Source organism: Acipenser ruthenus, chromosome 25 (assembly GCF_902713425.1).
Source record: "Acipenser ruthenus chromosome 25, fAciRut3.2 maternal haplotype, whole genome shotgun sequence".
Taxonomy (NCBI): domain Eukaryota; kingdom Metazoa; phylum Chordata; class Actinopteri; order Acipenseriformes; family Acipenseridae; genus Acipenser; species Acipenser ruthenus.
Genome location: NC_081213.1, coordinates 4,861,824 through 4,883,799, shown reverse-complemented (window position 1 = coordinate 4,883,799; position 21,976 = coordinate 4,861,824). Strand labels below are relative to the sequence as shown.

The window sequence follows — 21,976 nt, the reverse complement described above, 5'->3', positions numbered from 1 at the left end:
GTTATTTTTTGCCAACATGTTAACTGATGCCACTTGGATTTAATACCAAACAATGTGGGTTTAATAAAAATATAAATATACAGTGCAGCTTTATGAATTGCATTACACAGAAATTGTTTAAGTGTCTGTGGCACCAGAAGAGATTGGATTAGATACCGATAGCGATGGCTGTTAATAAAACTAGAAATTTATGTTGTCTGTGGTTTCTGTTCCGTAGGCAAGCAGATATCGCTGATAAGAGTGAGTTATGATTTTAATATCATCTAATTTTTTTTTATTTTTTTATAATTGCAGTCTTGTTTGTTACTGTGTTTTGTTTCAAACTACAATTAGTGTGTTTTTATTTCAGATCGTGCAAGGGTGACCAAGGGTTTGCCCGATGTGGTGGCTATTATGGAAGATAAGGTATTTTAATGTTGTTCATTTTATATTTTCACATAATGTGTTATCATGACATTCATGGGGGATATGTTTTAAAAGCTATTCTTTGAATAACTCAAGGTTCTATATTAAGTGATATTTCCATTTCTGTCCAATTGGAACAGTCCCTGTGTCTCACCTGCTTCACCTCTGGAGATCCCTCCCCTGAGGTGTTTTGGCTGAAGAATGACAGAGAAATCGTCATGGGAGGCCAGTACAATATCACAAAGGACAATGTTGGCAGCACCATCACCATCAACACAGTGACCACAGAAGACTCTGGCAAATACAGCGTCTTCGCCCGAAACAAACATGGCTCTGAAACCGTGTCCGTCACTGTCAGTGTGTACAAGCATGGGGAGACGCCCAAACAAGGAGAAGTACTAATATAGAAAAAAAAAATGGAAGTCAAGCAGGACTGCGTTTATAAAGGCTGATGTTACGACCAGCAGGATTATTACTGGCACTAAGGCAACAGATTCTGCTGCTGGACAAAACAAATTTTTAATATAACTACCTATTTCACTAAACTTAAAGTCAATAAAATATAAGTATTTATCTTTCTTCAGCCCCGATGTTAAACTACTGGCAGAAGTCTATCAGAAGAAGTCCGCTGTCTCCAGCTTTTATAAAAGCCAGATCTAAATAATTTGATCTTACCAGTTAAATCTAGAGCCATGAGCAGCTATAAGGAATGCATTGTTTAGAAGTGTGAGTCTGGGTAGTTTTTTTTTTTTTTTTTAATATTAAGAACAGATACAATACTGGTAGTTGAAGTCTGCATGAATTTGTGTTCAGAATTCAATTAGTAACTATATTGTCGATTGTTAAAATAAAAAGGCCTTGCTATCACAGCTATATTGCACTCAATGAGGATTTGGAAATCATGCAGTCTGCCTTTACATTAATGTAATCTATGCATTGTTTCCTCTGTTCAAGCCTATTAACGCTGTTGTAAAGACTGGTTCATCTGCTATCGACCTTGCTTGCTACTGTTTATTTTGTCATCATACGGACAGAAGCCATTGTTATACACATGCAAATAAAGCTGGTGTCTTTCAAATCAACGGGTTCCGTTTTTGTATGCAAAAATATACTTTTTTTTCCTTCTTCAAAGGGTTTTTCTGTTAAACAGCAAAAATCAGATGAAATTCCCATAAAGTTGGAATAAAAGTAATGACCTTCTTAAATGTGTCTGCTGTTACTTTATTTGCTCATGTTGTATAGATCTGGATGAAAAGTAAGTTCATCCTTTGGTTAAATCAAACAATAAATTCACCTCGATGTCATTTACCCCACCACTGTTCAAACAGTGGAGTAATGCTATCGATTCTTCTCTTGTCATTCTGAAGTTCAGTATTCAAACTACATGCTTTTCAGTCTCAGCTTTTTTATATTCAACACCATGTTAATCCAGCAGAGGAATAATACTTTTTAAAATGTAATGCGTTGCTATCCATTTGTAAAGTTAACATTATACAGAAACATCTGCCACATGTGGCATATTTGTTTAGTGGGCTTGGGTGACTGATTAATTGGTTAAGCAAATTAAAAACTTGGCATATATTTTATATATATATATATACTGTGTATATATATATATATAAGCTGCATCTCCCTTTGAAAGTCAGTTTTAGTCACGATGGGCTGACAGTAGGTGCTTGGTTGGCAGAGGCTTCCCTATCCAAGACTGAACAGATTGTCTCCAAAGAACAACCTCCAAAGTGTGGACTCCACTGTGTGGGCAATATTGGAAGAGAGGCTTCACTTCACTGAGGTGATAATATCATTGAGGTACATATCCCTCGATAACAAACAAGTCACTGTTGGCTTGTTGGGTTAAATCTATGCCTGCCTGGCTGTCCATAGAGGCTCTCCACACTGCAGACATTCTGAAAAGAGCTTTGAAGCAGACTTTAAAGTCAGAAGTGTAAAAAGTTGTCAGGACGTTAACAATGAAAAGAAAAATGACAGGTACTTTATTCAAAGAGTTGTAGCAGCACATGGGGACATATAACACTATATTTGTCTGAACCCCGCTACTTACTCTTTGAATGGAAAAGATTGATTTAAATGGTTTCTGATTGCTTACACTTTCAAAACCCAATTTAGCCCCAATCTAGATAGGGCTAATGTGACTGAACTTCAGGTTATTTAAATAAGTCATTATATAGTGAAAAAAAAACATGTATATATATATATATATATATATATATATATATATATATATACAATATATTGATTGACTCCACAGTTAATAATTAGGCTGAAGAGTGACCTTCTTGCCCTGCTGGTATAAATATTACTGGGAAATCCCTCACTCGCTCACAGTGCCTTGCAGATAACAACTGCCATAACCAGCTACCTACTGGAGAGTGACTGACTAACTGGCTGTCTGTGACAATGGCTTTCAATGGAACATGGCAAGTTTACCTTCAGGAGAACATTGAAGAATTCCTGCGAGCCATCTGTAAGTCATTTGTCTATAAGTTAATATGTATGGTTCACCCTGTTTCTTATGGTATAAAAGATACACAGAAGGCTAGATATATAAATAATGATATATGTATTTATTTGGTTTTTTATTGTAAAATGTAAGGTAATGTTGAACAGTACTAAAAAAAAAAAAAAAAAAAAAAAAGATTTTTTATCTGTTTTGTAGCCCTACCGGAAGATATTATTAAGATTGCAAAAGATGTGAAACCAGTCATTGAAATCCAACAGAAAGGCAACAACTTTGTCATCACAAGTAAAACACCCAAGCAGTCAGTCACAAACTCCTTCACTACTGGAAAGGAAGCTGAAATTACCACCATGGGAGGACAGAAGCTCAAGGTATGGCTTTCTATAGCATAGTACAGTACGCTAAGGCTCATATTGAGACAAGAGCCTTGAAGTGCAAACAGTAATCTTTTTTTTTGTTTTAACCAAACTCATTAAAACATAACCATTTGCCCTTGTCTCAGCCTTTACACAAAGTGACATAGACTCCTCAAGGTTTCTTGAGGGATGTTATCCATTCAGTCATTAATATCTCATGCAGTTGATGCACACAGGAAGGGGAAGAGGAGCTATCGACTATCATCATTGAGGTCCGGGGATTGTGGTGGCCATGGAAGATGCTTAGAATCTTGCTCCTAAAACCATTCACACACAATTCTGGCACAGTGCATGGAGGCATAATCGTCTTGAAAGTAGCTATGCTATCACCTTCAGGTTACAAGTACAGGATTGTTGGGGGGGTTTCATCCGCAACGATGCTTAAGTAAACTATTAAGCTTTCATTCAGCCTTCCAGAGTAATCGAAACCAAGGTATACCCGGAGAACATGCCCCACACCAGGAGGTGCCAAATCCAACTGGGTACACAAGTCCAAATAAAGTGGTCATGCAGTATACACCCCAGGTGGCAGGGTGCGTAATCCATGCTTGTCTTTACAGTGTACTGTCAATTTGGATGGGGGGAAGCTTGTGTGCCAAACAGAGAAGTTCTCCCACATCCAGGAGATCCAGGAGGGCGAGATGGTTGAGGTTGGTACTATTAAACAATAGAGATGAAATCCAGCTTTTTGAAAAGTTGCTATAACCTTCCCAGCTCTGTTGAAAAAGCATGGCTGAGCCACACCTGCTTTAGAGTTTTATTGACATATGGAACTTGGACCTGCTTTCCAGCAATGCAGACCAATCACCATTAGTTATGCGTGTGACACACCATAAAGGGATTATTAGAGAAGATGAAGAGATAATAAAGAAAGCATTAGTCAAGCAACTTAAAAAAAAAACCAAGAGGCTAGATTCATTCAAAACTATGATATATTGTAACCATACAAACAACTTTTCTTAAGATGGTAGATTTTGTGCATACAAATGGGGGAATTAACAATAAGCAAGGCATTCATCAAGGCCTATATTATTACAAAAACAATGGCCAAATACCAGAGCAATGCAGCTTAATTTTATTTAGTTTTTAGATCAATTCATTGTAACAATTCAGATAGCGTGTCTGGTGTCGGCCTGTGTTGACCTGAGAGTGTCATGTTTTTTATATTTTCTTTTGTTTCAGAAAATAACAATTGGCTCTGCTACCCTCACCAGAAAGAGCCGAAAGGTTTGACCCCAACACAACAGACCTCCTGTACTGAAGAAATGGACAACTGTGTAACCTAATAAATCAACCTGTAAAAACTCAAAATAAAACATATTGATGTTTATACAGCAAAGATATGTGTTTGAGATTATTAATACAGGAAAAAAAGAGCACACCATCTTCCCCACTGAACATACTGCAGTGGGACAAATTAAAATGCCATCTTAATTGTTAAAATCCACCTCTTTTCTTAATCTTCAGATATGTAATAGAAGATCATTAGGTTACTTTGTGTTATGTACATGTTCAAAACAGCTTCCTACCTGTTTAATATCCTGTATGTGTCAGTATTTATCAGTCTTGGTTAATTGTGAGGTGGTTTTAGAGATGAACTGCATTTTCTGCACCCTCAGCAACTGTGGAACTGTGTATTTTTGTTTTAAAAATGCAAATTCTCACACAAAAATCTCAGTTTTAAAGGAGACAGAAATGACTGCCGCACACCCCTAGTGACATTTTGTTAAACCGCTTCATTTCTAAGAATGAAAAGGGACAGTTCTGCTGGGATTAGTCAATGTGCATGATAAGTAATGATCTTAGCAGCAGCTTAAACTCTGAAGAGAGTCAGGTATTTCAAAACATGCATCTTTAAAAAAAAATAAGTTAAACACGAACTGGGACTGGGGCCTGCTTTAGCGTAAGGGTTCAATGAATGCCTATGCAAAATGTTTGTGGGCCCACTAAATGCACTATGAAATGTCAAGTAATTTTCTCTTTGGAGAAAGGGGCTTTTAAAATCAGCCCCAAACCTTTATCCCAGTACCTCCTAGTTTGGTTCATTGCTTTGCCCATCAGCAGTGGATCCACTATCCTCCAGATTGCTCCATGCAGACACAGTATCAATAAGCAGGGAACTGCTCCAGTATGCTGCAGGTAGACAGTTTCAAAGAATTATTAATAGGTACAAGATCAAAGAACAACATCACTTATTTATACAAGCTACTCTCGCTATTTGATGCAAGTTGAACTTAATATGCAGCATATTTTAAAGAAAGGGTGCCTCTGGCCAACCGGTTCAGAAGCCAAAAATAAATGTCAAAATGTCCTGGAAGATGAACACAAAATAAATGACTGACAGTCCACTTAAGTTACTTTTTAATAGTTACAACTTTTACTTTTTAATAGTTCCTCTAAAGCATCACCATGTGGAGCACTGAAAACACTGGGGTGATTCAGACCAATGTAGAAGGGGAGGTCTGCTTTATAGTACTGTACTGTTCAAACAAAATGTATTTTTCAATGTCTTCATTAACTGCTGAAATCAAGTGAACTAATGACCAAAAAGAATTGATAACTGGAACACACATTTGTTGATGTCCTACTGCAAAGCCAGCTGTCATTACAAATCCCAGCTCGGTATTTAAGCTAGCACTGTACCCTTATACGTCGTTTTTTATTTTGTTTGTTTTTTTGCCCGAAACTGGCAAGAAACAACATTATTGCATTATGCACTGGAGTAAACGTTTTAAAAAGTCCAACTAGGGTTTCCACCTCTGATTTACAAAAAACCGGGACACCAGAGTCATTTCGTTCAATAAATAAATAAATAAATAAATCATATACTCTGATGACATTTAATGTCCCGGGAAGTCTTACAGATTTCCCGGGGCAGCTGCCTCAAAAAGAGAACAATCCTGGCAAAACCTGAACGTGTGTCAACCCTAAGTCACACATATTACATACCGCCTCCCCTAAAAAATAACAAATGCATTTGATCGTGTATATTTTCTCTGAGCAAATATACAGCATTCAAATGCAATACTTTAAGTATGTTGTTTCTTATATTATTTTTGCCATAAAATCTATTGCTCCTTTTTTTTTTCTTTGGTATAACAGTTCTCTATATCAAAAAATCATTGCAGCATTACTTTTTTTTTGCCACGCACACAAACTTCTGAGAAACTGCACTTCCAATTTGCATTGCTAAATTTGGGCAACCGCCTGCAGTAAACGTCACGTGTCTCACCTTCCATTTTCAGCACAGATCATCTCTACAGCGCATGCGTTGTTGTCTTCCCCAGCGCCTTACCGGGCTTGGTTTGCTGCGATTGTTTCGGGGCAGCGTTTCTTCGAGAGGTTAAGGAATTTGTGGAATAATTTCGTTATGGCCAGGTACCTTCGGCCTCCAAACACTTCGCTCTTTATCAGAAATATATCTGATGAATCCAGGTACGTGCCGGGGGAAGCTAAACTGAAATTAAGGACGTGTACCAAAAAAAAAAAACACGAGCGACCGCCTGGCTATCTTGGGTCAGGCCAGAGTAGGCCTTGTTCTGCAGCCTCGTGAAGGGGATTATCCATCCAAAGAGAAGATAAGTAAACATACACGGGATAATTTGAATATTTAATTTGGGGTTAAATAATTTTAAATGTAATTTATATCGTTTGCCTACTTTAAAGCACGCTGTGTCGTTATTGGAATGCACGCGTGGCAACATGGATGGCGAAAATAAACATTCCCGGCAACGACATTTTAGACGAGCATTATTCCGCGCTGTAATGTTTATTGTGTGGTGAATTTAAACTTTACCCTTTACTGTTAACACACAGGCATAAAGATGCACATTGCAAGCGTGAGAAGGCGCCCTTCTTTGGATGGAAACTCACCCTTTATTATTTTAGTTTTAAAGGTGACCAGTTTTATCCCCACAAGGTTCTCGTCTTGTCTTTCTTGATTGGATTGAGACGGTCTTTTAAAAACGAATTCCGATTGTATTTATTCAATTGATACGATCCTCTTAATTAGGTTACATATTTGAACCGAACCAGATCAATAATTTAATATTGCAAGTTCGAATTACTAATGTGATTTCAATTACACGAGAGTAGATGTTACTAAAATGAATACAAATTTAAAAAGATGTCACATTTTGAGTAGGAAAGATGTTTTATTAATCTATAGTGTGTCTTACCGCGTAACGTATGTAGTGGGAGGCTTGTACCCAACGACAGTTTAAAGCACAAACTGGATTTGTAGGCGTTTCCTGTTTGGCAAATTGGTTGTGGTTTCTGGCAGGCTATAATACCAAAAAACAGTTTGTGTTGGTTATGTGGCATCTCAGCTGGGCTTTTAGTCTGGGGCAGGTTTAAAAAAAAAAAAAAAAAAAACTGGGCTGAATATAGCTTCGGGTAAATTCAATTTACGCAGGGTTATCAACACAATTAAAGTACTGTAATATGATAGTTGTTTCTAGCATTTGTTTATTTGGGGACGGAGGGATGAACGAACACGCCCACTTATACTGCTGGATTACTTCATCCGAGCAGTTAGACCAAACATTTCAAGCATGACCTTATTTTTAAATACGTTATTTTGGATATTTGGGGATTTCACAGTGTTTTTTTTTTTTTTGTTTTTTTTTTTGAGGAATGTATTAATAGATGAAAGACCTTTTCTGTAGTAGAAACTTAACTAGTACATACTGGACCAAACGAGCAAGTTGGGCTGAATGGCCTCCTCTCGTTTGTAAACTTTCTTATGTTCTTATGACTTACTCTGAACTTGCATGCTCATCTCTTAAAATACAGCCATTTAATTTAAGTTTTGTTTTTTTATCACTGATTAGGTAGATAATCTAAAAGGAAGTTCAATAAAGCTGCTATCATTTTACGGTACTTTAGGTCTGAGGATTTACGTCGTGAGTTTGGTCGTTATGGACCAATAGTAGATGTCTACATTCCGGTTGACTACCATACTCGCCGAGCAAGAGGATTTGCATACATTCAATATCCTTTCATCAGAAGTTATGGTGTTTAATAAATAGGTAAACTCCCTGAAACATCATCTACTGTATGTGAAATGAGTAAACGTTTTATAAATGGTTTTGGGGCTGTAAATGTTTGTATAACTTTTCCTTTATTACTTTGCAGGGTTAGAAATTTCCACTAGCCCTTCACCCAGTTCTGGATTTCAGAACTCCTCTTGTTTAGGTATGTTTTTGAAAGCAGCAGGTGCCAGGAGTTTGAATAACCAGGCCCCTGTTAAATCTGCTCTGAACTGATTGCACATGAGTATGTCTCATCTGGGTCTATAAGTTCACTGTTAGAAGCTGTTCATGCAGCTATAAGGGAAGAAACAGTATGTTTAACAGGGATTGCTCAAACTGCTGGCTACTAAATCATTTAAATACTATACTTAATTGATGATGGTTTGGAAACCCAGGACTGTGTGCAGGGCTAGTGTGATTTTCAAGTTTCTAACCCCGTTACTGTGTACAAAAACTGGTTTAAAAATATGTCTGACCCCGTGGGGAAACACATTTTAATGGTTGTCTTTGACCACTACTCTGTCATGATTGATACATGTGTGTATATTTGATGCGTCAGTCTCAGTATTTGCAAGCAATGTCGCATATGTAAGATTTTTGAAGTGTTACTGTTTTGCTGCATCTGAGTAAGGGAACAAAAAAGCTACTATAGGATTGGAGGGGGGTGGGGGGTTAAGTCATACAAAATCTTATTTGGTGGGGAATTTGAAAATGTGGAGGGGAGGGGTATGAACGATTACATTTTTGTATTCAGGGATTCATAAAAAAAAGCAACAAATTCTGTCTCCTAACTTAAATTTCTTCTGTTGTTGTCCCAGACAATATAAAGCGATACAGTACTGGAGACCCCACTGAGAAAGTAAGAAAGAACCTTTTTAGAGTAGATTCCAAGAATTAACACAAGCAGACAAGCCAAAGACCTCTCAAGGATCAGGCCTCAAGAAAAAGAGAAAGGGAAAGGTTGAAAAAAAAGAGAAATTACAGCTTGAAGATACAAAGGGGAAAAAAAGAAACCAAAATGGGAGTCGAGGCCTTGACCTGTCTGCAAAAGAGAGAAAAAAAGATTATTGGTCAAAGCCAAGCAGCAAACCAAGTTCTTCTGGAAAGCGTTTTAAAGAGTTAAAGGTCAAGATGAAGTTGAAAGTCAAGCATGTTTAAGGTAACAAACCTAACTTTGTATCCTACAAAAAAGTCACGAGTTTGTAAAACAATAAATACATAAGTATATACCTTTGTATGCGCTATACAAGTACATTTATAAATACATACATGTACATCCTTGGAGATTTGTTTTGTAAAATATACCAAAGCTACTTAAGGATTAATCGGTGTGTATATATAGTTTTTTTAGTCTTTGTATTACTTTTTATTCCTTTTTAGCCATAACAGAAGACTACAACTAAATAAACCTGCCCTTTCCTTTCTTTTTATATTAACTTATTATTATTATTATTATTATTATTATTATTATTATTATTATTATTATTTATTTCTTAGCAGACGCCCTTATCCAGGGCGACTTACAATCGTAAGCAAGTACATTTCAAACTTGGTTCTTTTGTCAAACCCCTAGAAGAAAGAAATACATTATCTTTTTTATTGTTCTAAGTTATTAGTGATTATATATATATATATATATATATATATATATATATATATATATAACCCATACTGTTGTGATGTTACACTAGGATCTTTCTCCCCTCAAGAACACAAAAAATAAAACCTTAACAGCTTAGCATGTTTGAAGATGTGCGAGATGCTGAGGATGCACTTCACAACCTGGACAGGAAGTGGGTCTGTGGCCGTCAAATTGAGATCCAGTTTGCTCAGGGGGATCGGAAAAGTAAGTGGGTTCTGATTGTGTCTTATCTTTCAGGTCTGTGGATGTTTTTACATTCATAGTAAATTTACATTTGTTTGTATATAATCATCTAGTAGAAGCACACAAAATGAATTCACAAGATTCTCATACTGATTCTTTTTTGTATTTTAACTACTGTTTGATCATATTGATCTAGTACATCCTGAGTGAAAAGCTATGCCGTTCCTTCGCTCCACAAATTAGGAATCAACAATTGGATAATTTAAAAAGTAGGCTGTGAATAATAATAGTAATAATAATAATAATAATGGCTTAGTTTATGTAGATGTCTTGTTACCATTTAGATCTTGCGTTTTTGTTTTTGAACAGCACCAGGACAAATGAAGACCAAAGAAAGGAGATCCCCGCGGAGTTTTTCTCGTGATGATTGTGACAGAGACAGACGCAGGCGTTCCCGTAGCAGGGGTTATGAACGGAGAAGGTCCAGGAGTCGTTCTTGTGAACGAAGGCCAAGGAGGTCTGAAAGTCCCAGAGAGTAAGAATCATTTTACACTGTAGATCCTCTTCCACATAAATGCCATTGAGTTGGAATTGAATTCCTTTAACAACACTCCTCAACGGATGTCTGATTTCTACCACCTTAGGCCCAACTCTTATACAGACCAAGTCACTCACTACCACTCATGGAATTTCACATCTTTTTTAGTAAACAATTTACAGACTTCATATTTGGAAGTATGCTTTTTATTTCCAGATAGATGTGAACATATAATATGGTATATTTTCTACGATTTGCTAGTTAATTTGGAACACTTAATTATGATTTTTATGTTTCAGCTACAATAGCAGATCCTATGGAAAACACAGACGAAGCAGAAGCCCTGAAAATGACAGGTAGGTATTTTGTTTTATTTTAAAGGATCCATCAACCGGACACTTTGGTATTTTCTCTCTCGCTCGCTCTCTCGGGATGTTAAACTAGTGCGGAAAATAACAAAAGCACAACGTTAAATTAGGCGACTGCAAAAATGAAATGCGAGTTAAAAGTAGGATCGGGGATGAACAATTCATGTCATTTGTCAGCTGTGTTTTGAAATCAAATTTAACCCTTTGCGGTCCATTTATTAATCGCGCGTCAGGCACGTCAGGTCTAATTAATTTTCACACGCGCAGTTAATTTTAGACGTGCTGTTTAAAAGTATTTTTTTCCACAGTCAAACGGGTTTAAATGGCCCTGCATATCAACAAAGCACTCACTAGGCATCTCCAGCCCCGCCCCACCCTTTCGTTCGCTATAGCTTTCACCTATGTAAGAAATAAATAATAATAAAAATAATAGTCGTACATACCGATCAATCATCTCCTGATCACTCGTTTTATCACCAAACTCCTCAATAATGCGATCCAAGTCATTATTTTATTACTATAACATCTCAATAAAACTCTGCAAATGTCCGTGTTCTCTGTGCGCTGATGCACTGATCAGCCAGCTTGTTTACTTACGACCGCCCCGTTATCTGACACCAGGCCATGTGTTTTTTGCGTTGCTATAATGATGTCGGACCCAGTCCGACAAAGGACCTGTGAGGAATAATTGCAATGGACCGCAAAGGGTTAAAGGGACTATAATTAAATAGTGTGGACAGGGCCTAAAAGTAAATATCCTTAATTTTGCTGGCAAAGCCAAATATGAGGCTTATTTCTGCCACCTACAGGACCGGAGTGTACCTTAACCAATGCTGTTATATTGCAGAACAAAATGTTGCGTTAACACGACCTCTGTTATATAGTTCTTAACTTAACTCATGATTGACACGTCTCTACTTTAGCATCTGTATTTTTGTAATTTCCATCACATTTCATATCCTCATTAAGGGGTACTGGACCCTGGAGTGTATGTTTTAAAGTTTTTAATTGGAACATGTTTATTTTCCTAGGTACAGACGGCACAATCACTCTTACAGCCGGTCAAATTCTAGATCTAAATCTCATTCCAGATCAAGATTGAAAGCCAAGAAGGACTCCAGGGCTAGATCACATTCAAGATCAAAGTCCCACACCCCTCCCGGAGAGGGCTTTCACCTGGCACCAAAATCCCGGTCAAGATCTAAATCTCAGAAGGATTCCGGATTGAGATCGCCATCAGGATCTCGATCCAGATCTCGGTCTAGATCGCGTTCCAGATCCAGGTCATGGGCTGGTCGGAAATCTGGTGGCCATTAGACCTCTTTCCTCAATAATGGCTTGCATAATGTATGGTTTTGTGTTTTTATTTGTTTGGGTTTTTTTTTTAATTGATGCAAGTAGTATAAAATGCTTTTGACATCATGCACCAGATTGCCCCATATAGATCAGTTGCAGCAGTATTTTTTTTTTTTACTTGTTTTAGTCTGAGGTATTGCTTTTCATGTTTCAGCATCCAGAGAAGTGGGGCAACTAACAAAGTTGCAGTATAAAACTTTTCAGCTCCCACAAATCTAAAGCACACATATACGGCATGCTACACTAAAGTATTATAGTGATCAACTTTGTTTTATAAATATTTCTACTTTTGTGTAAATATAACTCAGAATATTCTTAGAGGCCTCTTGGATTGGTGTTTTCCATGGGTCATCTAAAGTATTTTGCAGTTTTACCTAGTTTCTTTTTTATTCTTGCTATTCCATCTGGTCCATAAACAACTGGGATTAGTGTTTTCCAGTGAAAGTAAAATCCCTCCCCCTCCCAAAAAAGTAATTGTCCCCACCTTGGTATTCCTGAAATGGTAATCCTTAAATTACTTGTTTTGTTTTTGTGGTTAAGAGTCTTTGTATATGGACCTCGTAAAAACAGTTTGGAAGTTTTAATGTGAATTTGATAATAAAATACCACACTCTGTGCTGAAACCATAAATAACTGCTGGTCCTAGATGAATAACTCAATCTCCAACTGGCAGTACGAAGATTCAATCGCAACATAAAGAAAGTATGCTGTATGACATGGTAAAATAAGTATTTTTAAAGCAGCTGGATACTAATTTTGATAACCTGTATAAAGTGAAAGTGTATTTTGTTTTGGTTTTTGCTAAAACTCAGAATGCATACATGCACATTTTATGTTCTTTCTAAAAGGTTTGTAAATACCTGTGGTAGAAGTCTCAAGTTTAAGGAAACTGTTAAGATTTTGTAGTAACTACATTCTGTAAAGGTCTGCTTGGCAGTGGTTTATATGCATGCTTCCTCTTGTCTGGTGTTGTCTTTATGAATTTCTACTGTTTTGGTTTAAAGGTGTTTGGGGGAAAAAAAAAATGTTCTGAAGCATCATGTAATTGAAACACTGGTGTATTCTGTCACATTACATAAAAAATTCAAAGTCTTGCATAGGTATTGAAGTTCATTCTAAATAGTGAGGGGAGAAAGAATAAGAATAAGTAGTATAGTTATGCAGGGGCTACACAGATGTTTGCTCTCTGGTTTTACAGACCCAGATTAGAATTAGTCTTGGACTACCTTAAGGTAATATTAAGGTGTCCAATATTGGCCCTTATCATGGTTTGTGAAACTAGCAGAAATAGTCTGAATATTTTTAACTTTTTCATCTTCTAAAGCGTCGAAGCCAGTAGTTGACAATTTTTGTTTGTGGCTTCATATCCAAGTAAAAATCAATTTATTTTGTTGTGGCTTTAGTTTGACAACCAAAGATTGTCAGAAACTGGTTGTCCAGTGCGATTTGTTTGTAAATGCTGTTAAGTGTCTTGGTACTGGTCATATTATCACTTCCAGTATTCCAAGATTTACTTTTGAATCTAATAAAATATGGTGATGACATTTTCCTGTTTTTTTGTTTTTTGTAGGATTATTTTATCTTATCTGAGGTTATTTGGATGCTGTCAATCAACGATTCTGTGATCATATGGAAAATAAAATATAGCGCGTGCCATCAAAACCCTGGAAAAATGTGTTGCGCTCTTTATGAAACATTTCTTATGAGAAAACCACACTGCTACGAGAACCATAGTTTTGCAGGGGTGTAGCAACAGTTGTGTGAATAAGAAATATATATATAAAATTGCCTGATTGCTCATTGCCATCCTTTTTTGAGGAATTTGGTTCACCCAGGTGAAATACTTGTATTGTCTTTTCCCAAATGTAGCACAGCCCTTTGGAACTTGTGCCAAGGAATTCGTCAGATGAAAGGCACATCTAAAGTCAACCTCAGCTATCCTGACTGGTGGATAATTCAACACCTTAACTTAATTCCAGTCTTGGTCCTGGATTTTTGTCCCTATAAAATATATGCATCCTGCCCCATTAATTTGACACCATGCTTTACTCGTAACTCGATACTTATTACCAGTACTGAAGTGTTAAAAACTGTTAATGACTAGTGGCTAACTTGATTCTGTCGTTTTATGTGTCTGACCTCTGAAAGGAAACGGATCGTTAGTTCATTCGCAACCAAGAGGTGCAGCTGATTACAGTATCACTTCACAATGAGCAGCGTAAACTTAATTTTCGTTCTATTGGCTTTAAAGCTCAGGTTATTCGGGATATTACTGAAAACAAGATTAGTTAGTGCCGCTGCTGACAAATTCGGGGTGCCCAGAACCAGAGTGATTTCGTGGCTTAATCAGGAGAAAAAACTTCTTGGTGCATGTTTTTGCATGCAAACCAAATGACAATGCTTGATTTCCGTAAGAAACTGCAAGTTGTAATCCTTGCTATGTTCAACTGTGATGGTTATTGTTTTTTGTTTACTGAGTTAATTCTGTATAATGTACGTTTGTTAACTTTTGCAATTTAGCGATTAGGCAGTACAGCAGCCAATAACTAAAAGTACAGTGCAGTTTGGTTGGGTTGTTTTCATAAAAATAATACTGTAGTTATATAATTGATACTTTTTCCAAAATACTGATTGGCCAGTTATCTTTGCTGATGTGGCATGTGCTTCAGTGGAACTCTGCAAGTCGTACTGAGTTTGTACAATACTGTACTTTATAATGTGTTTAAATTGGCAGAAGTTGACTAAAAATAAACATGTAACTGGCAGATAAGAGTTATGTTACTTTACAGTATATGCATGTTAATACTGTGGTTGATGTGCCAGCTGTGGTTTACTGGACCCCTCTGATAAGTGTATAGCACCCCCCTGGGGTATTCTGTATTTGTTTTAATATATATATATATATATATATATATATATATATATATATATATATATACAAAATCTACAACTGATTACAAAAACTTAAACATTATCCAGCACATAAAATTGCAGTCTACCGTACATAAGTTGCTTTTCTTCAACCATTATTTTTCCAGTTGAAGCTCACACTTTGGAAAAGTGTCATGGCAATAGTGGAATGCAACCAAAAAATTCAATACAGGAAATACCTTCTGCGTTACTTATTTTTACAGACAGGATTTTTTTTGCAGCAAAGGCAAGTACTCCACCCAGACTTAAATTCGATTTTGTTAATAGGTCTCAAACATTGCATGGCCATGTTAAAAGTAGCAGCATATGTTTTATGTCTTACTAGGCAAGCATACAAGTAATGAGAAGATTGATGTACTTATGTATATAGTAGGTCATCTTAAGAGTTAAAATGCATGTTTATGGATTTAAGTGAATTCTTAAATGGCACTTATTTAGAATTAAGTCTTTAATTTGCTTTACTAAATTAATCATTTAAGTCATCATAAAACCTTTAACTTGCTAAATTAGTACCACCAGTCACATAATCAATACATACCTGTCAAACATATTCTAATATGATATAGAAAAAAAGAGCAAATACACAACTGTTAGGGGGATAAGGGGTTTTATTTTATTTACTTTAGCAGTCAATTATTCAATTCATTGTGTGAGATTTCAATTCACATTTTAAATCACTAATTCATTTTCAGGGCACAAGCACGTTCACATGATGTCAGAGTTAAAGGGATCCAAATTAAAAGCCAATTATTTTTAAGCGCAGCCAATTGAATATTTCACAGTTGAAGTTAAATGAAAGCTGCCAGTTAAGGGCTGTAGGTTTTGTATGTATGAACTGATAAAATAAAAACATTTAAGCAAAGTGTCAGTTAAGAATATTAAGTTTTTTTTTTTTTTTTTTTTTTTCCCAAAAAGATATTGTACATGGTTTAAAATAAAGTTCCACCATCCCTATCAAGTCCAATTAATGAAAAATATGGAAGACTTCCATAATCAGTCCTATTCAGAAACAAGTTAATGGTTGCTTAAGAAAACCCACATAAAATTTGTTTTAGAATACTACCGAGAATCAGGAAAACAAATATTCCACAAACACCTTCTGGCCCAATTTATTTATGGTGTTGCAGCTGTAATTTAGGTTTGGAAAAAGTCAGTATTTCATAAAACTCTTGTTACTGTTAGAATTGGTAAAAAGTAGCAGCACAATGGAATAGCCACATACAAAGCAAACTACAAATTAATGTTTCTGTTACATACATACAAAACCTTTTTTTTTTGCAGCTATAAGTTTTTTCATATAATTTTTTTTTTAAATAAAATAATATTTTGCACTGAACACAATACATCTTACAAAAAAATAAAAACAATATGTGCAAGATCATTGGTTACACTACACAGTGCATTGACACTTATGTGCTTATCTCAATCTTTTTTTTTTTTTACAAAATATGTTTAGTATTTTTCAAGTCACATCCTTTTTATGACTTTTACATTCAGTGTTCTTACTAAAAAATACTTTATCCAGCAGGTAAATATCCCTGCACAAAATACATATGCTACATGTTTTACACTTATTTACATGGCTCTTAACAGGATTGCATTTTTTTATGGCCAAATAAGCTACCATGGTCAAAATCCGGTTTAAGGGCTCAAAATTAGCAGACAAGTCAATCTGGGCAAATAAAATAGGTGTGAAGCTATCTTAAAAGAAAAAAAAAAATACCCAAGGAAAAGGTAATTGAGCCTCCCCTACATAATACTTGTCTTGCATGAAAAGAAACTGGGGAAGAAAAAAAAATAGGGCAGTGACAAAATAGGCATGATATTGGCAAGCAAACATTAGAGACCTTTTATATGTAAACAACTGAAATCACCGATTTGGTTATTCATAGCCAAAAACCCTAATGCTGCAAGATACTGTATTTCAAATTATTTTAAAAAGTAAACTATACCTGAACTGGTTTAATATGGCACTTTAGATTGAGCCCCATAAAAATCAAAACACAAAAATATTGACTCTACATAAGACATTACTACAGAAGTTTGGATGGCTACACTGATAAATTGAACACACAGATTGACCTAATAATGCCAATTCAGAATGTCTAAAGACCAGCACGGATGCAACTCCTATAGTGCAGTGCGCTCAGCGCAATTAAAAAAAAAAAAAAAAGTACAAGAGTTGCGGTACAAAGTCTAGAACAGAATACGGCTAGTTACAGACCGCAGTTCATGTGTAACCTGTGCATAGTGCAGCAAGATCTTCCAAAGTGGCTTGGTTGATTGCTACAGCAGATCTCATTAAAGATGATTCCTATTCTGCCTACTATTACTGAAGAAACAGACTTGAATAATAGTTTCAAGCCCTGTACAAGTCAATACCCTTAGATCAATTTCAGCTGTCTAAAGCTCAGGCCTGAACTTTAAGTAGGGTCTTCAGCTGGAAGGTCATCATCTCTCTATGATCACAAGGCGCCACTGTAATGGATACCCAATGGCTTGGTGGCTTAGGAAGAACACTTGGTGACGGTGGCTCACTGAACTTGGCTCCAGCATAATTTTGGTTACACTGCGCTTTAAAGAGCGCATTAAAGCAGGATACAGCTGTATCCCAGTTCTGGTTGTACGTGGCAAATCGAACAGTGTTCTTCCTTTCCACCTGCACGGCCTGCCGTGCGTCAGGAATCAGTGGGTACCAGCTTTGGCCCTTTTCTCCCTTCTTGGCATGAGCTAATCTCATTGCAGCAATGTTCTGATTCTTATTCTGCTGTCTGCCAGCATGATGGTTTTTCTTCCGAGTGCCATGTTCCGGGTGGGAAACTGGAATGTTGTATCTCTCACCACCTCCCATTTTTTTTTATACTGTATGTCACCTAAAGAGATGATAAAAAAATAGTATTGTGAAGTCTAGGAATTTTACACCCAGTGACAATTCTAAGTATACATTGCAGTGTATATGCAGTAATAGTTATTTACAGCTGGAACTGGATCCATCGCACTGCAGTCAAACATTACTACTCCCACCAACCCACCACTTATGCAGAGACAGGACTGGTTAATGTGGATTACTGAATTGTCTTAAAGCATAGGTTGAATGACACCTATAAAAAAAATACATTACTTAAATGGTATCATTTAGTCGCCATGCAATGCATATAATTTACGGTAAAGAGAAAATGTAGATCTGGTCCCCTTAACTCGATAACGTGTTTGAGAACTTGGACACATCAACACAGGTGAAGTGCCTTACAGTCTATCAGTACCAATCATATCTGCCAGCAACAAAGGACTTTCTGCTGTGGTCTGCCCAAGACGCCCCTCCCCCCACATCCGCCCAACAAGCCAACGCGTTCTCCAGCTGTGCCTTACTTACCTCTTTGTTATCGTGAAGTAGCAGGACTTGTTGGCTTCCTCCTTTCGTGAAACTTTTTCTCCAGTTTGGCTCCAGGTCGGCGAAGTTGGTATCTCTCCAGTTCTCTCTGATCTCGTCAGTCCTGCGCTGGTTTTCGTTTTCATGTGCCGAAAGTTGGTGTTAAACCGTGTACTCGAGTCGTACATCAATCTCCTCGGCCCACGGGGACCCCACAAACCAAATCCTATAAAATTAAAATAAACCCAATCTCAAATACGCTACAGGAGTTTAATGTTCATTCGTAACCCATGAATCCGAATAACGACCGTGCGTCTCCAGTATTCGCGAGGTCGATTAACATCACAAATATATACAATTCAAGATGGAAGAAAATAAACTAGGCTTAGTTTCTGTTTGTACAGAAACATTTTTAATATGTAGGGCGATTTTGAAATAACCCCAGTTCACACAATACACCCCACAAGCAAGTAAACAGCGTTAGAAGTTGCAATTTGTATACATTTGTGTTTTGCATATAATGCTATACATTTGAGTTTCAATAAACTCATTGTGAACAGTTGTAACATTTAGTTGGTTAATAAAATGCACATGAACTACCTTTTCAAATATCGCATGTGGAAAAAAAACTAGATCGCACTCAGCTGAAAACCAAAACAAAGACAAACGGCTTCTAAATATGGCGTCGGTATATTATCAACAACACAACTTTGGAAAAACCTTAAACACTTACCGACTCCCCCTGGCTTTTCCGTCACAATATTTCGACAAAAGATGTATTTCAAAAAATATGTGATATAATAAGAAGGGGGAATGATGGATTTGATATCGGTCGTGAAACTACTCGCGGACTAAAATTAAATCATAGAATTCAACCTCCTCCTTCCTCTTCATAACCTGTGTGCAACAAAATGGTATCCTGAGCTGAATAATGTAGGGCTTCGAAACCAGAAATTGGCCAATCGTGGCGCAGGCTAAGAGACACGGTCCAATCAGGGGGAGTGTTTTCGAGTCGCCAGACGCCTGTTGCCACCCGCTTGACGTCAAAGAGAAAGCAGATTTCGGTCTAGAGTGGAGTGTGAGGTGTTCTGTGGTGTTGTTGAGTAGAATAATGAAATTAAAACGCAAATAAAGATTTCATTGATTCAATTTAGAGCGCTGTTTTTATTACAAAGAGTAGTTTGGAAAGTACTGTAATTAATACCTGTAGGAATTCATTACAGTATTAACTGTAATTTATTGTAATGCGGTTCAGTAACTTTTCGTACACACGAACGCTACTTGAATGCACCCGCTTTTGACCAAATAATATCGGAGTAAAACTTTTTGGGAAAGGCGGGTTTGTTCAAAATTACTTTTCATTCATGATTAACACAATACAGTGCATCATTTGGAAAGACGAAAATAAGCTAAACAAATTACAAAGTTTCGACCAAACGTTTTAAAGGTAATTTATAGAAACACATAAAGAAAATAAAGCATTTGTAGTTAAATACATCATTTCCTGTTGTATTTGTGGATTTCTCAGTTTGATTTTTTTTTTCAATAACATTTAATTGAACAATATTTTAATTATATCTGTAACCAAGAGAAATTGATAATTGTAAAAAAAAACAAAAAAAAAACTATACATCCGTCATGACGTAACCAAAACAAACGGAATATGTCCCGATATGGAAGTGCGAGAGTTTGCAGGACTTTCTCTTTTTGTGAAACGAGACCCCGTGACGGCAGACGTTTGGTTTACACATGTAACTCGATTGAAGTATACATCATGTTAAACTATAATTTTTCTCATACGTCATACAGTGTGTAATTTTTATTCTTATTTCTCTTTTTTTGTGAAAAACAGCACCCTTGTTTATTCTAAAACCACAATGTCCGCAGAAAAAAACACACCTCTTAATCCTTTTTTTTCTTTTTTTCTTTTGTTTTTATCTAACGCTTTGTTACGAGAACGATTTAATCTTGTCATGCAGTTGGTGCTTCGAGGCAGAGAGTTGTGGATCTTGGAAAGGGTGTGTTTTACACAAACAATTGTATCTTTTGTTTCCTGAGCAGTAATAAAAAAACTAAAAAAAACACCCATTACATTTTATCACACATATTTGTTTACTCCAGCTCGCAGCTACTGTCTAACCTGGCTGTATTTTTGCTTTCCTTGATGTTAGTTTTAAAAATTGTTCTCAAAAACTATAGCTTGTGTTGTCACAGAGATAGCTCAAACTAACCGAAGTGCTTTTAAAATGTATTATGCAATTGGAATCCTTGACATTAATTTATATATTATATAAAATGTGCATCTCCCTGTTTCAGGTCAGTTTTAGTCAAGATGGGCAAGAAAGCACCAGACAGACTTTGAATGGAGGCTGGCTGGTGGTTTTGCATCTACATGTGCACAAGTGGTGTTTCATAGTGATTAGCCTTAAAAGTTACAAACCATTAACAACAAGCCATTCTGGAAAACAAATTTCCACCCCTAACTACTCTAAGTAGAAAGAAAGATCTGTCAGCAAGCCCTTGCATCTTGAGGCAAGACCCTCCTGGCAGCCCATGATGACCCTACACCCTAATGACAGTGAAATGGTGAGTGCTTTATAATGGTTTGTCCAACTCGATACACACTCTCCACTGCTGACACGTTAACACTGGGTGGATAATGAACAATAACCTCTACAGAAGGCACAAGTCCATTACCTCCCACAAATGAAATTACATAATGATTGAGCAGCAGCTGGACTGCTTTATTTCTGTAATAAAATTTGACTAATTAAGTAATTGAAAAGTGACTGGGTCATGTATGCTAGACAATGACTAGTCTGTTATTTTTAGCAGGAAAGAAAAATACAGATTGGGACAGTAGCTGGATATGTTGCTGAACTGTACTTACAGGCCTTCATCAGTGTAATAAAGGCACAAACCACAATGTCTGTCAGCTTGACTTGACTGAAGTCGATCTAAATACTTTGGTAACATCAATACTTGTGTTTTCCTTTCATGGTAAAAAGTATAATTCCATGCTGGAGTTAATCTTAACTTTCTTATTTATTAAATGTTTTAATACCTCAGCTTACTTGTTTCCATGCCAAACGTTGCAACATACTGCACAACAGTTGTTTCCTTAATTCTTGTTTCTCAGAGCAATTCAGTTCCTCGTTTGTAACTTTAAAGATCCTTCCTCATTCTAATTAGTAAACCAAGACCAAAAGGACACAAACCCCACAAGGCCTTGGTCCCCCTGAAGGAAGAGGCAAG

At 36.6% G+C, this 21,976-nt stretch overlaps 4 protein-coding genes and 1 long non-coding RNA gene across 7 annotated transcripts in view; 3 read left to right on the top strand and 2 right to left on the bottom strand.

Annotated features, from left to right (window-relative positions):
* Window positions 1-1,483, top strand: part of LOC117413823 (myomesin-3-like) — a 38,564-nt gene extending 37,081 nt beyond the window's left edge. Inside the window, exons 35-37 of the mRNA XM_034023165.3 lie at window positions 218-240; window positions 350-405; window positions 546-1,483. Coding sequence (XP_033879056.3) covers window positions 218-240; window positions 350-405; window positions 546-812 — 346 coding nt within the window. The 3' untranslated portion in view covers window positions 813-1,483. The remainder of the gene's footprint in view (window positions 1-217; window positions 241-349; window positions 406-545) is intronic.
* Window positions 1,484-2,738: 1,255 nt separating this feature from the next.
* Window positions 2,739-4,639, top strand: LOC117414241 (fatty acid-binding protein 10-A, liver basic-like). 2 transcript variants are annotated; one of them, XM_034024059.2, is made up of 4 exons: window positions 2,739-2,890; window positions 3,083-3,255; window positions 3,861-3,950; window positions 4,483-4,639. In XM_034024059.2, the coding sequence occupies exons 1-4, from the start codon at window positions 2,824-2,826 to the stop codon at window positions 4,531-4,533; spliced, it is 381 nt and encodes a 126-aa protein (XP_033879950.1). In that variant the 5' UTR covers window positions 2,739-2,823; the 3' UTR covers window positions 4,534-4,639. The 2 variants fall into 2 exon arrangements, with proteins under 2 accessions (XP_033879950.1, XP_033879951.1); XM_034024060.2 differs by having other exon boundaries at window positions 2,771-2,890; window positions 3,145-3,255.
* A 1,878-nt stretch (window positions 4,640-6,517) lies between these two features.
* LOC117413308 (serine/arginine-rich splicing factor 10-like) lies at window positions 6,518-13,964 on the top strand. Of its 2 annotated transcripts, none has more exons than XM_034906206.2 (6): window positions 6,518-6,735; window positions 8,188-8,292; window positions 10,076-10,179; window positions 10,528-10,693; window positions 10,996-11,052; window positions 12,096-13,964. In XM_034906206.2, exons 1-6 carry the CDS (start codon window positions 6,671-6,673, stop codon window positions 12,379-12,381), a joined length of 783 nt encoding a protein of 260 aa, XP_034762097.2. In that variant the 5' UTR covers window positions 6,518-6,670; the 3' UTR covers window positions 12,382-13,964. The 2 variants fall into 2 exon arrangements, with proteins under 2 accessions (XP_034762097.2, XP_034762098.2); XM_034906207.2 differs by having other exon boundaries at window positions 6,521-6,735; window positions 12,156-13,964.
* Window positions 13,965-17,761: 3,797 nt separating this feature from the next.
* LOC117413659 (proline-rich nuclear receptor coactivator 2-like) lies at window positions 17,762-18,202 on the bottom strand. Its single transcript, XM_034022893.3, has one exon. It carries the CDS (start codon window positions 18,200-18,202, stop codon window positions 17,762-17,764), a length of 441 nt encoding a protein of 146 aa, XP_033878784.1.
* A 701-nt stretch (window positions 18,203-18,903) lies between these two features.
* Window positions 18,904-19,812, bottom strand: LOC117413741 (uncharacterized). The gene is made up of 2 exons (XR_004546100.3): window positions 19,455-19,812; window positions 18,904-18,947 (listed from the first exon to the last, which is right to left on the bottom strand). It is a non-coding gene; the product is annotated as an uncharacterized LOC117413741 (long non-coding RNA).
* Window positions 19,813-21,976: the final 2,164 nt, after the last annotated feature.